The sequence below is a fragment of the Balaenoptera musculus genome, chromosome 7 (assembly GCF_009873245.2).
Source record: "Balaenoptera musculus isolate JJ_BM4_2016_0621 chromosome 7, mBalMus1.pri.v3, whole genome shotgun sequence".
Taxonomy (NCBI): Eukaryota; Metazoa; Chordata; class Mammalia; order Artiodactyla; family Balaenopteridae; genus Balaenoptera; species Balaenoptera musculus.
The window spans coordinates 69,622,971-69,639,580 of NC_045791.1; the positions used below are offsets into that span (position 1 = coordinate 69,622,971).

At 33.4% G+C, this 16,610-nt stretch overlaps 1 protein-coding gene across 3 annotated transcripts in view; it reads left to right on the forward strand.

The window, feature by feature from the left end:
- The window catches only part of GLS (glutaminase), an 80,153-nt gene that overhangs the window by 1,279 nt on the left and 62,264 nt on the right, over positions 1-16,610 (forward strand). For all 3 annotated transcript variants that reach the window (XM_036858647.1, XM_036858648.1, XM_036858649.1), the window contains exons 2-3: positions 12,603-12,699; positions 13,055-13,176. In XM_036858647.1, the coding sequence (XP_036714542.1) occupies positions 12,603-12,699; positions 13,055-13,176 (219 nt within the window). The remainder of the gene's footprint in view (positions 1-12,602; positions 12,700-13,054; positions 13,177-16,610) is intronic.

The window sequence follows — 16,610 nt, forward strand, 5'->3', positions numbered from 1 at the left end:
TAGGAGGAAAAGGGTCATGTGGTCGAGGAGACGGGGCACGCAGTACAGACCACCTGTTGGCACTGGGGACCAGCTTTGGCCTGACATCTTCCATAAGATGGGCGAATTTTTGAAAATACAACTCAAAATAGCCAAGATGAAATGTGACGCTAACTCTGAAAAAACCCGAGTTAAGCAGCGTTTGTGGCTTACATAAATAGTGATAGGGTGTTAACTCATCTATTCCGCACAGCAGTTGAGTTTTAAAACAAAATTGGTTTTTCCTACGCAGTATGTGAGGCAATTTCCTGGATATTTTGTCTTGAGTTAATATAAATGGACGCAAACTTTGTTTTCTCACTGTAGGTAAAAATTTACCTGCCTGCTTTCTTTATATCCTGCTATTTTTCTGACTTTGCACTGACGTTATGTGACCTGTTTTGCTTCCCTTCTACTTACATTGCTTTTTCCAGCCCCATAGTATCTTAAGGCAAACTGAAAGTGTGATTCTTATACTTTCAGTCTCAGACCTGGCTTAATGTTTCCTGTAATTGAAATTGGCACCTTCCTAAAGCATTCCAAGCTAAAGTTGTTCTCCCAGACTGAAAAATGTTATTTAAAAAAAAAAATCACTTGGTGATGAGCAAAATTTGTGATATCCTGTGATAATGGTTTTGTGCCACAAAGTAGCCTTATGACTGTGGGCAGGTCATTTAACATCTTCAGTTGGATGACTCAAATGTGTTCACATTCTAAAAAGCTAGACTTTTGTCAAATTTCTACCTCTTTAATGTTCTTGAGAGACTAGAATGTGTATGCTTAATTTCATTTGGTACTCACTTACCTTACTTAACATCATCTGAATTACCAGGCATGTAACAAGTTTAAGTTCAGGTGCCCAGAATTGAAAAATGAGGTTACTAGTATTTAGAAGTTGTCCTTAAAGGTTATATGATGGGAACGGCTTTCTATTGAAAATGTGTCTTGCATTCTGTCTCTTCAGTGGCTCTTGTATCCCTCTTTTTTCCCCTTTTGTCAGATAGAAAATTGAGCTGCTTTTGTGATTTACATGTTTCCCAGAAGCTTCTAGCTCCATTGCCTTCAAAATAAGAAATCATTTCTTAGCAATAACTTTGAAACACTATTTTGTCTAATACTTATTGACAACTCTACATAAAAAAATGTCCCATCCTGTCCCTCCCAGCCCCCCAAAAAAACCTGTCTAGTGAGGGAATCCTTCAAGAATATTTGCTCAATCCCACTACTGGTCATATACCCTGAGAAAACCATAATTCAAAAAGAGTCATGTATCACAGTGTTCATTGCAGCTCTATTTACAATAGCCAAGACATGGAAGCAACGTAAGTGTCCATAGACAGATGAATGGATAAAGAAGATGTGGCACATATATAGAATGGAATATTACTCAGCCATAAAAAGAAACGAAATTGAGTTATTTGTAGTGAGGTGGATGGACCTAGCGTCTGTCATGCATAGTGAAGTAAGTCAGAAAGAGAAAAACAAATACCGTATGTGAACACATGTATATTGAATATAAAAAAAAAGGTTCTGAAGAACCTAGGGGCAGGACAGGAATAAAGACGCAGACGTAGAGAATGGACTTGAGGACACGGGGAGGGGGAAGGGTAAGCTGGGACGAAGTGAGAGAGTGCCATGGACATACATACACTACCAAATGTAAAATAGATAGCTAGTGGGAAGCAGCCGCATAGCACAGGGAGATCAGCTTGGTGCTCTGTGACCACCTAGAGGGGTGGGATAGGGAGGGTGGGAGGGAGATGCAAGAGGGAGGAGATATGGGGATATATGTTTATGTATAGCTGATTCACTTTGTTATAAAACAGAAACTAACACCATTGTAAAGCAATTATACTCCAATAAAGATGTTAAAAAAACCCAAAAAAACAGAAAAACCTCAATATATTAAAATTAATAAAAGTATTAAATATATAAAATAAACTTTAAAAAAAATTTTTTTTTAAAAGAATATTTGCTCAGATGCCCTGGGAGTTTGAATGGCCAATAACGAAACCTTGTTTACCTTAGTTCAAAGGAGTCTGTTTTTGCCACCAAAGTTTGGAGCAATAGCTAGATGGGTTTCGGGGCAATCTAGGTATATGATAAACCTGAGAGCTTTCAATCAAGGATTTCAAGAGTGAACCCCAATTATCTCCAAATTGCATTATAAAATTAAGAGCACTGGCCTCAAGATTGTGAAAAAAAATTTTTAATCTGGTTAAAGGTTCTATTTCCTGAATGATCTGGTTTTTAAATGTAGCTTTCTTCCATTGACTTCATCCATTTTGACTTTGTGGTAAACATTTCTCTTATTCTGGGAGGTAAGGTTCCAGCTGATCCTGTTATCCTTTCTTATGCTCAGCTTCCAAAGCATAGGTCATCCCTGAATCATCAAGCCATCTGGAATGCCAGCACTCACTTAGGTTTCTGCCAGATTCTATAGAGGATTATTAAAAGAAATAGCCACGTGAAAATTAAATGAGTTAACATTTTGTAAAAGGCTTATTAGGACAATATTGGGCATTTGTTAAATACTCTATAATTTCTCATTTTAAAAAATTGCTTCATTTTTTGTAAAACCTTACAAGGACATTGGCCTTTGAATTTTAGGCTCAAATGAGAAATTTCTTTTTTTTTTTTTTTTTTTTGGTTTCCAGAAAAAATTTCTCTTGAGAGATCATTGTACTTCTGTGAAAATGTGATATGCACTGTTTACTTTTTTGCCCTGCTTACCAGTAAGCTCAGAGTGAATTTAATACTTAACCATAGCAATTTTATTAGTTTATGTGGCTGGGATATTTGCTTTTCCTCCTTCCCTTGGTCTAACTTTATATTTTACTAACCATACCGTATTATATTCTGGAAGGAGGTAGGATGTAAGTGAGTTATCTTCTTATCTTTTTTCATAGTCAGACTCTTTGAACCACTGTCATCCTAGCCATCTCCTTCAACCAACTTCAATTCTGGTTTAGGTCACTGGTTAAGGTTAAGATTTTACTACTGTCCTAAATATCTTACAGAAAAATATAATGTTCATTGCTCAGTTTTCCCTGCAGTGCTCTTATTTAATTTTGTTACTATTATTCCATCATTTTGGAAACCACTTTGCATGGCTCTCTTCATTTTTTATTTTATTTTATTTTATTTTCCTCACAGAATTTATTAGTAGTATTTTTTTTGGAGTATAATTGCTTCACAATGTTGTGTTCGTTTCCACTGTACAATGAAGTGAATCAGCTATACGTATACCTGTATCCTCTCCCAGCCCAGCCCCCCCATCTCACCCATCTAGGTTGTCACAGAGTACCGAGCTGAGCTTCCTGTGCTTTATAGCATGTCTTCATTTTTTAAATTGTTCTCTCTTGTTCTGTGGCTCTTTTTGGGTTTGCTCACTGGGTAAACCCTGAGGCTGAGAGGCCTTTGCTTCTTTCCCACTTGTCTACCTTCTCCATGGCATATTCTCTAATCTTCGTGTAGATAATAGTTCATCTTTCATCCAAGTTTTGTTCTCATATTTATCTCCACATATCTGATGACTTCAGATTTAAAATCTGTACCTCCATATCCATTCTTTTGTCTCATTTCAATCTATTTTGCATGTTGTTTCAAGATTAATTATAGAGTTTTAATTTCAAAATACCACTCCTTCCAGAAAACCAGTATGGACTGGGATAGGCATTATATCAAACAATGCTATGTAGCATTTGAGATTCTTGATTAACCTTTATTTTATGCCAATTATTGCCCAACATGAACGTTTTTATCACACTGTCTCTTCTCTCTCAAGAATGCCATACTTCATTTCTGTAAAACCCAGAAGTGTATATTCTGTCTTAGTGAAGGATCTCTGGGAAGGGTTGGCAGGTGGGAAAGAGGGCACATATTTTTAAGTTACTTTTTGTTTTGGCATTTTATTGTTTAATTAGAAAGGGAAAGAGAAAGAAGGACCATGCTGCGAAAGTATCAGCACGTGTATGCTCTTTAGAAAATAGGTAATTCATACAGGTTACAGTATTGAAAGTATTCCCTTAAAATAAGATCATTTTCCCCCTGTCAGATTGGCAGATGTTAAATTAAGTGATGCCAAAGGTATAGGAAATAGGAACTTTTACGTTGCTGATGGTAGTATAAATTCAACTGTTTTGGAAGGCAGTTTGGTAGTATCTGTTAAAAACTGCATACCCATAATGCAGTAATTGTATGTTTGTTCATCTATATAGTTAGAAATATATTAAAAGAGAAGGTGCAAACAAAAATGATTTCCGCTAGCTTCAGATAATATGATTTTATTTTGGTAGTTCATATTTATTCTTAATCAGTGGAAATCAAGGGGGAAAGAATCGTTACCCCACATGCTGTGCAAATTGAATTTCAAAGATTAAGTACTTAAGCATTTCAGCAACATTGAATTAGGTCTACTGTATAGAATAGTACTGATAACGAGGTTGAAGCAGTATTTGGGAAATATAGATAATATATTTTGGAATAGAAAGGACCTGTGTTGAAATAGGGGACAAATTCTGTTATGATCCTTTAATAATGCATTTGCTTTTAATTTGTAAAAGTGAACATGTTTACAATTCACTTAAACTAAAATCAGGATTGAAAATATATTTAATTTTGGGTGTGGGGCTTCTCAGTGAACCCCTCAGTCATCTTATTTGCGATTTCCTCAATATTAAAATTTTTTTCTAGATTACAGTTATCAGTGAGTTTTAGTTTTGTTTGAATGGCCAGCCATAAAGTACATCATAAAATTTTTTGCTGCCTAATGTTTATTTTAAACCACATGTATCTATTTAGCTATTGATAATATCTGGACATAATCTGTAATGAACTGCATGCTCTTAATTAATACTTAGATGTAGTTCACTGAAGGAGCATGAATGAGATCCTGAAGTTTAGTCTACTTGAGTTTCAGCTTCTTGTTTCTAGGCTTTACGTTTTTACAAAGAAGTCTGCCTACCTAAAAGTCAACTAACTCAGGAAGTGACTACCAAATAGAATTCAGTCTTTTTTGGTGAAGGCTTGTATGTAGGGAACAGTGGGGGTGGGGTGGAGGGGGGGAGACACAATTTTAGTCTGAAAAAGATAAAAGTCACCTTGAAGAGAAATTTGTTGGAAGATATTTGTGGGTTTCTTCAGGTTTTAAAAAAATCAGTAAAAAGCTGCACTACTTCCTTCTTGTGACATTGAGGTGAAGAAAAATTATGACTGTAGAAACTGAAAGTCTACTTGTAGGATTTGCATTTTTTAAGGACCTCAGTCTTCAAATCCTGTATAAACCAAGGAATTGCCTTTGTGTGCCATTTCACTTGTTCAGTCATTTGATACTAAAGGGAATGCTTAAAGCTAAGTGAACAGATATATATCTAATATAGGTATCTCTAAATAAGGTAAATAGCTTTCAGGTAGAGATGCTGTTACTATGATTTTATCCTGGAATCTACTCAGGTATAAAATTGCTTTGGTTATGAAACACAGGTGCATAGGACTGAGAACTGTGCTTGGTGATTTTTCTGACCACCTACAGTGTAATAGAAGGAAATGTTAATCTTGGCTTCCTTTGGGAAGTATTCTCTGGTTGGTGATTTCTAAAGAAATGTTTACAGTGGAAGTACTATTTTAAAACAATGAATTATCAATGTTGCATAATGAACAAAAGATTGATAGCTTTCAGGATTTAGACTTTTTTTTTTCCCCTACTAATTTCTGGTATAGGCCTCAAAAGAAGATTTTTAAATTGTCACCTTGATGAGGATATTTTGAATGACATAAGCACTTAGATTCTTGGTGGGAGTTATTAAAAGAGTACAGACTTTCTGAAGAACAGTTTTTAAACTGTAGAAAAACTTTAACTATATTTGTACCTTTTTAGGAATCTAGGCTAACAGAACAAACTGAGGTGTAGAAAGATTTATTCACTAATATTTTTGGCACAGTATTATGCTTATTAGAGAAAAGTGGGGAAAAACTTGTGGTCCACATAAGTGGAATGGTTAAGTCAGTTATGGTACATCCACATGAGAATTTCTTATTCAGTAATATAAAATGAATACAGATAGTTTTTAGGGATATAGGAAAATACAATGTTAAGTCAAAAGTTATAAAACAAAATTTTCTATGCGGTTTGATCTCAAGTTGCTTACAAAAAGTAATAGAAGGAAATAAACCAAAATGATGTTAGCAGTTGTGGTTTGTGAGAATAGACGTTGTTTTTCCTTGCCTCCTTATAGTTACTTTTAAGATTTCTCATTATGATAACTTCTATCATCAGAGAAAACACATCTGTTAAATTTTAAATTTGTAAATCTCTACCCTACTGTCCTAGTCTGCTATCCTAATAGCCTGTTTCTAGTATGTATAACAGTAAGCATCCTCACATTGAAAAAAGTTATGAAAAAGATTATGAATGGATTTGTACAGCTATTTATCAGCGTTATCCAGTTGTATTCTCTTTCATCCTCAAACATGAAACTTTTTAATTTCTAAACTGTTTTCGGCATAAGTCTCCTTAGAAAATGTTGCCTATTTTTCTGCCATATTAAAATTTATATTATAAAAAATAGAGTTTAACATTTCTTGTTCAACTTAGGTTTACTGTAAGGGGGTGTTACTATACTGTGCTAAAATACAGTGATGTTCTAAGACAAGTGTTGGCAAACCTTTTCTCTGAAGGGTCAAATAGTACATATTTTTGGCTTCACAAGCTATCTGGTCTGTTAAAACTATTCAGATCAGCTGTTGTAGTGAAGAAGCTATAGACAATAGGTAAATGAGTAGGCATGGCTGTCTTGCAATAGAACTTGATTTACAAAAACCTGTGGCCATTGCGGTAGTAAGCTATTAGTGGCCCCTGCACTAAAATGTATTTATTTGTGTAAGGTGTTCTCTCATACTCTGATTGGTTCTGTTTTGAATGGTTTGTTCTTCTGTGGATTTTTGTATCTTATATCAGTTGCTACATTTTGTTCTTGGCCTCCATGTCCCCACTTTAGCTATTTTCCCTCACTTTCACCTTCTATATCTAATTCCCCTTAGCTTTAAAAAAATTTTGAGGTAAAATTAATGTAACATAAAATTTACTATTTTGACCATTTTTAAGTGTACAGTTCAGTGGTATTAAGTACTCCCATTACTTTTTTAAAGAACCCAGATAATTAAGCTTTATATGTAAAATATGTATCTATAGGTCCTTTATGTCTACGTAGGTCCTGAGTGAGTAAAGTTTATGATCTTTAGTATAGGAGTTTAGGAGGACATCTATTTTGAGCAGCTAAAAAACTGAGAATTAGAGTTGGAAGTGACTTTAAAGGCATCTAGTTCCACCTCATTTTACATTTTTTATAAACTGGCTACAGGTATTAAATGACCTAACCAAGTTTGTACAATATTAGGACTTACTTTGTTTTTTCTTCCAATATTAGGAGATTAATAAAGTACTTTATTGAATTGATTACTTTTTTAGGTTCAGTATTCGAAGAGACCTTAAAAACCCATCTCCACAGCTGAAGGTTTTTTCTCTTCTGTTATACTCCCTACAGTTGTTATTCATCTCTGCTTGAATACTTCTTGACAAGAGAATTTAGTCCCTTTGAAGGCAGCCCATTCCATTTTCAGAGTTGTTTTGTTTTTCCTTATGAGTAGCTGGTCTGCCTTTTGTTAACTTCTACCTATATATTTTAGTTATTTTGAAGAAGTCATCTCTAGTGTGATATCAAAGTGATTGCAGTAACAGAATTCACACATCTGTATTTTTACAACTAGAATGATTTGTTAACTGATACTTGACTGAAGGAATACAAGGTTGGAAGGACTAACAGAGTTGGACTTTAGGGACTTGATCTGCCCAGGTCCTCATTCTCCCATCGGAGTCAGGCAGACTGTCCCCCTGGGTTAGACTTCTAAAGCACTACACATGGACAGATTGCCATCAGCTGATGTGGACAGCCTGGCCACTTCCTTACGTAAAGCTGGCTTTTGTGCTTCTTACTTTGACTTGCTCTTGAATAAATTTAAATAAAGTCCAGCCAAAACAGCAGCCCTAATTTAATATAATCTCATCCTTGCTTTGTACAAGGTACAGTTTCAACAAGGCAGAATAACAGTTTAGTCATCTAACATAAGTAATTCCCCTATTAGCATTTTGGTTAGAAATTCTTCAATATGTACGGAGTCTCATCTTTCATTATTCTGAGTAAACTCCAGGTATTCCTCATAAACTGGAGTGTAACAACTCAGCACAGCCGGTGTGGCATAGCAGGAGGAATCTGGGATTAGGAGCCAAGTACTGGCTTTCTAGGACTAAATCTGGTCCAGTCACTTAAGAGTTGTGTGACATTGGACATACATATTGCTTGACTTTGAGACTCTGTCCTTATCTGTAAATAGGGGACAGTTTACCCACTTTGCTTTATCACATTAAGTTACAAGATGAAACAACAGAAAGTCCTTTTTTAACAATAAAACTTTAAAAGATGTAAGATTTTGTTTTTAAATTCCCCAATAATTAGCCTTGGGGCAAAATGATTTAGAGGATGAGCAGAATTTATCACTTTGTCAGACTTACAATGGTATATGGTCAGCCACTATCAATTCAACTTTCAACCTCACAGGTTTAATCTGCTAATTTACTGGTGTTGATGGACACTTTCTATCAGTCAGATCACTCTGAAAATCAAAATGATAAACTGATTTAGAAACAACTCCAAATATTTTTTAAAGATCATTGTTTTAAAATGAAGACAAGTAAAAACACCAAAGCATTCTTTTTTATTCTATCAGTGGGCATCATTTTTTTTTAATCTAGTTGAAAGTTTTTGATTATCTAATAGGTTTACCACACTATATTACGCATTTGAGTTATATGGGGTTGACAAAAAAAAAAAAAAAAGAGAAAAGAAAGACATTACTCCAGCCTTTATAGTTTGGAAAGGTCAAGTAATATGAAACATTATTTAACAATAAGACAATATAGTTAGTTTCCATTTCTTTTCCTCTTCTCATTTTGCAGTTCATTTTCCTCCTTTCATTTGATAGTACAGTTTTTTACTTAGAAAATTTTGATAGAATAGATAGTACCAAGCAAAATTATAAACTGAATATCAGACTGAGGAGTTTTTAATTGTCCTTTGGTATTGGGAAACTGGTTGATCAGTAATCAAAGACAGTGTCTCTTTTCATGTTTGCAGAAATTGCCCCTGAATTTAAACTCCACATGTAAATTTTTGGTAGTCTCTTCATTTATTGGTTGATTTATATAGATCTCTCTCAACCCTGAAAATTAGGTATTTTAACAGCTCATGGGTGGAAACAGGCACCTTAATTCACATATACTGTGCTCTAACTGTTTGCTGAATACCCAGTGAATGGTTACCTTCTTTGCTGTGGTCATTCTATTTCCTTGGCCGGAAATCCTCTTCTGTTGCCATATTTCCAGCTTCTACCCATCTTTCAAGTCTAGCTCTAATTCCACCTTTCCTAAAACTTTACCTTATTAGTTCACAGTGAAGTAATTTTCCAGTGATTGGATCCCATTGTTTTTTCTTGTAATTCCTCATGATGTATGTCTTCTATTTCCCTTTTAGACTGTAAGTAATGACTAATATAATGCTGTACATGTTATAGATGCCAGTTAAATACATGGGATTTTTTAAAAAAATTTTTTAAAGAAATCATTTCTGTGTTGTAGGCAGGTATTTTGTGAGGGTAAAGTTGGAGAAGGAATGGGTACAAGAAGGAACAAAATGGCGGTGAAAAGATCTTAAAGGCAGAAATTAGAAAGGAAATGAGGGAGAATAAAAGGGAAGGAATAACAAGGCATGAAACAAGGACTTTACTTTGGATTTACTAATCTTTTATGTATATCCCATTTTAGTTGCTGAGTGTCATAGCCATTCATGTTTTTCCTTAGGGAATCTGAGGGCTTATCAACAATTGTTGATATTACAATTTGAAAGCCTGTTATAGTCTATTTTTTTGTCATTAAAACTTAAATACTTCTCAAGAATATCCTAGTTACTATATAGTCTGAAAACTATAATTTTTAGCTTTTGAGTTTTAAGAGCAAAATGTATTATCATGAAGCGTTGCCACAAAGCCATATTAAATTTGGGGAAAGAAAAGCGGGTAATACCAAGAAAGGTCTTTGGAATAATTTCTTGTGTGTTGTTTGCGGAGAATCTTTGCATTTGTTCACCAGACTGTTGAAGTGAACTCATTCTCAGATCAGAGTCTGAGCTTTTAAATGCTGAGATTGGTAGTACTTTTTTTAAAAAAATCAATTTTGAACATTTATTTTGCGAGCATATTTTTTAGGGATGACTTAAATCTCTCTCCTATGGATAAAAATTAGTCTCTTGTCCAAAAGCAAGTAAATATTTGCCTTTTTTTGCTAGCTGTGGAAGTAAACATGGTCATTTTAATTTTTTTGCCCTATGTGTACCATAAGCTAAAGAAGTATATATTTTATGTTACTTACATAGCTTTTAGGCAAAACAAATACCATTTACTGGTGTGATAAATACATAGAAAGCTTATTCCGCAGTTTTTTAAAGTGGTAAACTACCACTATCTGAAGTTTATTTGACAAACCACTTTCTGTAAATAATTGGTATGTTATTTTCCACTGATTGTTTTTGACAGCTGGCTCAGTTTTTCTTTAAGTGTATTATATTAAGTCATCAGTATTGTTGAATCCTGTTTAATGGTTTTAGATCAGGGTAAAACTTAGAAAAATTGTACCTTATAAAAGTAATAACTAGCTAGTACGTTTGAGAGCGAGTAAAACTGTAGTGGTATATAGTTTGGACTCTGGATTCAGAGAAACAGAGGTTCTAACTATATCTCTACCACTTTGCAGTCTTGGGAAGTTTGTTGACCTGTCTGAGCCTCTGTGAAATGGGGATAGAGTCAGTCATTTTTTTTAACAAATAATAAATAAATTGAGCTTCTACTATGTACCAGGAAACATACTATATTTTGGATAATGGTACCTTCTGTTATGACATCATTGGAGGGATGAAATTAGAACGAATGTAAAACAGCAGAGTACTTAACAAAAGTGATCAATAAATTTTAACTCTTATTATTAAAATATTCCAAATACATTTTAAAAAGGTCTTTAAGAGCCAAAATTGTTTCAGGGAATAATTATATATCCGGGATATATCATTAAATTACAATAATCCTATGTGTTAGTTTTTTTTTAAACATCAGTATGAAATTCCTATACTTTAGGGTTGACTTTAAGAACTAAAAGTTGGTATAACAGCTTTGAAAAGAAGTATAAATGATATTAATGCCAACATTAATGTGTCTTTTAGGAGAAATTTTATATGTCCATATGTAAATGTACATGCTCTGTGAAACAACACTGTATTCTATTGTCTTTTAAGTTAGAAATATATGGACCACTCTCTAATTTTCTCTCTTTCTTGAAATACAGGTAAAGTCTTCCCAGATATTTTATATATATACACATATATACATATACACACACATAATATATTTCTACCTTTGATTTTAATAAATAGTGATGGATGGAGAGGGGGTTGGTCTGCCCTAGATCTAAAATTCTTATAACGTCACTATAATACTTATGACAGTCATAGATGTTCAGAATATTGAAATGTGTTCATTTCAGTTTCAGAGCCCCAAAAAAGAAGGCATTAAATAGGTTCGTTATAGTTTGTTTACCTGAAAGCTTTTCAACAGATAGGAGAAAATTTTTCTTGATTAGAAGTTTGGTTAATCATAGCACCTTATACTAGATTTTAATGTATTTTTATGGTAAAATTTTTATTCTGACAGTCTTTGTGATTTGTGGCATTTGATCTGTACATGTAAAAGCCTAGGTCACTTTAGAAATAGTAACTACAACTACCAACAATTGAGTACTTACTCTCTGCCAGGCAGTGCTCTAAATATATTGAATGTATTAAGTCAACTGATTCTCACAAGAACCCTGTGAGGTAGGCCCTATTGTCTCCCTTTCTCAAATGAAGAAATTGATTCACAGAAAGGTTTATTAATTTTATCCAAGGTGACTCAGCTAGTAAGTATTGTAGCCAGGATTCAAGAACTTATGCACTAGTCTTCACTGTCCAGTACTTAATTGTTCTCTCCCCCAGATTTACAATCAGGTTAACTATTTGAACAATATATATGTAGAGTCATCATAATAAAAAACAATGACAACAAGAGGACAAAGTATTGACTCTTACCTGAACATTTGCTAGGCTCCATAATTAGTATTGGGTGATTGTATTAGGCTGTACAGGAAGGTATTACCGTAACAGATGGCTAGGCATTAGCACCACTAGAAATAGTACTCAAGATTTTAAAACTTGGGATTAAAAGATATCTGTATTAATTAATGAATCATTTTTTAAACTTGTTTTTCAGTGCAGTTTCAGTAATACTCTTTGATTTTGGTAAATCAGCATTTATTATGATAGTAGGTCTTGATGAATAGATCAACTCAACTGTAGTCTGGTTCAATGATTATTTTTAAATGAATATAGCTAAAATCCACTTGAATGTTCACATAAGGGTTAATTTTGTCTTCTTTTTTCCCCCTTTAGTAAAATAAAGCAGGGTCTGTTACCTAGCTTGGAAGATTTGCTATTCTATACAATCGCAGAAGGACAAGAGAAAATACCTGTTCATAAATTTATTACAGTAAGTTTTTATATTTTTCTATCTTCACTTTTTAAAAATCAGTAATACTGAATCAATAATATAGTAATATTGAAATGTAGTCTTAAAGGTCATCCGACGTGTAGATTCTGACTGACACTGTTTCTCTTATTTTCAAATTTTCATCATGCTCATTTCAAGGTAATCAATGAAAGAAAATGAAAGAAACAATGAGAAACTTGTCCAGAAAGTGGGTAATAGTGACACTAAAATGCCATATACATACTCAGGTCTTGTGTAGAAGTTTTTATATACAAGAATTAAAAACTTGTAGTTGGAATAAGCATATACCTTATTTGCACTATATATTTACAAACTCTTATTTTTTTAAAAACAGGCACTCAAATCTACAGGATTGCGAACGTCTGATCCCAGGTTGAAAGAGTGTATGGATATGTTAAGATTAACTCTTCAAACAACATCAGATGGTGTCATGCTAGACAAAGATCTTTTTAAAAAGTAAAAATTTCTGCCAAACCTTTAATGGTCATTTGCTATGCTATATGGTGATGTTTCTTTTAAAACAAAATGGCATCTTTGAAGGCCAGTGCTTCCTGTGTAACTGAAAAAAAGGGGGGAGGGGACTTATAAATTGTTTGGAACAACTTGGTGCACATTAAAGTTCTATAATACATTGGGGCTAAGAATATACTTTGAAACTGTTCTGAGGAAATGTAGCCACGGATGTTTCCAATTTATAGTACCTGGAGATTGCATTCGGTTTGAATAGAGCACACTCTTTGTCCTGTCATGGTTTAAATTGATCTCTTAATTCATCTGCATGTCTTGCAGCCTTTCTCAACGTGGTCTCTGTTCTTTCCTGCAAGGTGTTTTAGATGACACCATAATATGAGAAGGCTTCAGGCAGCCTGTATTCGTTAGTTTTATATGTCTCTGTTGTCTGCTTCTCTCCTCTCTTCAGACATATTATTACATAGGCTTTTGGCTATTTTTGTTTTTTTCATAATATTTAAACTTAATGCTAACTTTGGACATTAATGCCTTGATTTGGTTGAATGAGAATATTTATTTTGACTTTCTTATATTTGCATATCTTTATTATTTATCTTCATTAATGTGTTCCTACTTGTCTGATTGCTTAATGATTTAATAGACAGCAAGTTTGTCATGGATCCCAAGGAGGTAGATGGTATTTTACAACTAAAATTAAATGAAAACTAATATAAAACTGTAAACACTACTGTAAGATACTGGCTTTTTCCAGACCGTAGGCTTAGGTTGGAATAGATCCAAAGAATTCCAGCATCTACCTTGAAAGTTTATTTGTATGTACGCATTTTTATTTATTTTTTCTTTTATTGTCTTTTGGGGGCTGGATGATTTGTTCTAGATATCTCCTGGGAATATCCTGGAATATTAAGTCATCTGAAGGTATAAGTATTTAACTGAGATCCTCCCAAGTATCTTGGCATACTGTGAAGCACTGCTGGCAATTTTAGATCTCTGTCTTTTCACCACAAGGTTCTTGATTCTGTGAACTCAGCTGACCTTATAAAGTGTAGATTTTAGTTCCATGTTGGAATTGGTGTTAGGAATTTTGAATCTTCAGAACCTGTTTCTTTGTGAAGGGAAGGAAATCACTGCTAGTTAGCTGTGCCTTTGCAGTAAAGATTATTTTTTTTTTTAGTGTTCATGAACTCTCTGTGCAAAGTATCTTGATTGTGGTGCCTTCTGGGGAGTTATTTTGGTATATCTGAGAATGAAGTTGTCTGAGAGTTGGTAGGTAGGTCTGTTGATAATGGATATAAGGAATTGCTTTGGAATTCCTAAGTGAAAGCAGTATTTTATACCTTTTTAGTACCGGTTAAATTTCTTTTGTGCTTCATAAACATATTGCTCTGTTTAAATATGAAATTAAAAGTAATTTAAATACATTGAGTATGAAGCCAGGAAACAATCATAAAATTTTCTACCCATAAGTATATTAAAAAATAACAATTAGCATTATTTTAAACACTAATCCAATTTTTTAAAAAAATTGATGATTGTAATATAGGCAGTTCCCAACTTGACAAATGCTTAGTGGTATATGTGAACAGGCAGTGGAAAAGTTTATGTCTATAGGCATATGATTTCTCTTTTCATCCCTAGAATGAGGTGACTCAAAACCTCTGACTATGAACCTTTTCAGGTCACCTGGAACGGTGATTGCTTCAGAGAAGTTTTTTCTCTGTTTTCAAAATGAGAAGTTTTCTAGTTAGTGTTGCCAGAAATAAATTATCTCACCTCCATGCAAGTGGGTACAATGGAATTCATTTTCCCAAAGAAGTAATTTATAAAGGAAAGTGGAAAGGTTTGGTTGAAGTCAATGTGTTGATATTTTACCTAAAATACATTGTTGCTTAATATATTTAGCCTTTGAGGGTAATCTGAGAAACAACTAATATGTAGAATTTTTTCTGAATGGGAAGATGAGTTCTATGCATACTTTTTGGAGCATGGTCTATTTGAAAGTTGGAGACTGCCTGTACCTATGTAGATAATAAATTGTTTTTAATGCTGATAATCTCAATAGAAGTAGAAAATTTGTGTTGAAAAGGAATGCCTTATTTATTCATGCATTTTTAGCCATATAAATATTAGAAGTATTTTTATGTGTGATCATAATTTTTTTATCTTTTTTATTTTGGAGGAAATGAATGGTAGTCTTTGTATTTGCTTTTTCTTAAAAAATTCTTATCCACTATGTTATTTTACTAATGAAAAATTATATGTGAGATATTTTGTAAAACATTGATGTGCATTACAGTTGCTAACCCTAAACATTTAAGTAAAGATAGAAAGAAAAATTATCATTACCAGTTTACAGATGAGAAAACTGAACAAAGCATGAGAAAGATGTGACTTGTTGAAAAGCATAAGCACTTCCTCCTCAGGTCACTTTATATGCCTTCTGATTTTCTACTTAGGTTCATGACATGTATATTAAAATAATTGCCAAGAAAAACATTAGTTTGTTCATCAGTGTGCAGCTAGACACTCTTTTGAATGGTATTGCCTTGGTTGGCCATAGTAATTCACCAGTGAAGGCTGTTAGCACAGCTTTACGAACACCTTCTGATAGAGCAAAAAAAAAAAATCCCAGTTTCACTGACTGTACAATATTGTTAATGATAAAGCCTCCTTTTAAAAGTGCTGTTTAATTTTGAGTAGTTAAATAGTAGTAAGGTTAATAATTTATGTTTGTTTGGCAGTCCTCATATTTTCTCATGTAATACTTCTTAAAAAAGGGGGCATGTAGATTTGATTTGATACAGATATAGTGATTTAAGATCAGGAATTGTCCTAACTTCTTTCTGCTGAGAAATGTGTCTTTTGTTATATATTACTTGCAACTCATGTGCAAGTTGAATTGCTGGTTGGAGCATATTAAATATTAAGTCAATGGCAAAAAGTATTTATTAGATTAACATTGAAACTGTGTCAAAATTTATCAAAGTTTATTGAAGTAAATATTTGTTATCTCTTGGAAGTCAATTATTTCTACGTCTGTAGATTAATAATGGGAATTAGGACTGTAACTTTTTCATGTTGTAACTGAAACACATCTTTATCAGTGAAAATAACCTATTTTATTTTAAATCAGTGTTTAATTTTATGTTGACCAAGTGAGTATATATTCTGGATTTTTATTAATAGTTAAAGTGTGATAGCTGACTTTTAATTCTAATTTGATGTTTCATTTAGAACAACTTGAATTAAGATACTGAGATATAAAAATTTATCATTTACCGTGGATTGAAAAAGAAATACTGAGAGTGTCTGCTTCTCCGACTCTCCATTTATAATTAGTGCATGTTATTTACTTGCAAGTTAAACACAGATTTTTCTTATCTGTAAAGTGGGGAAATCGTCTTCTCAAAGTGTTCATG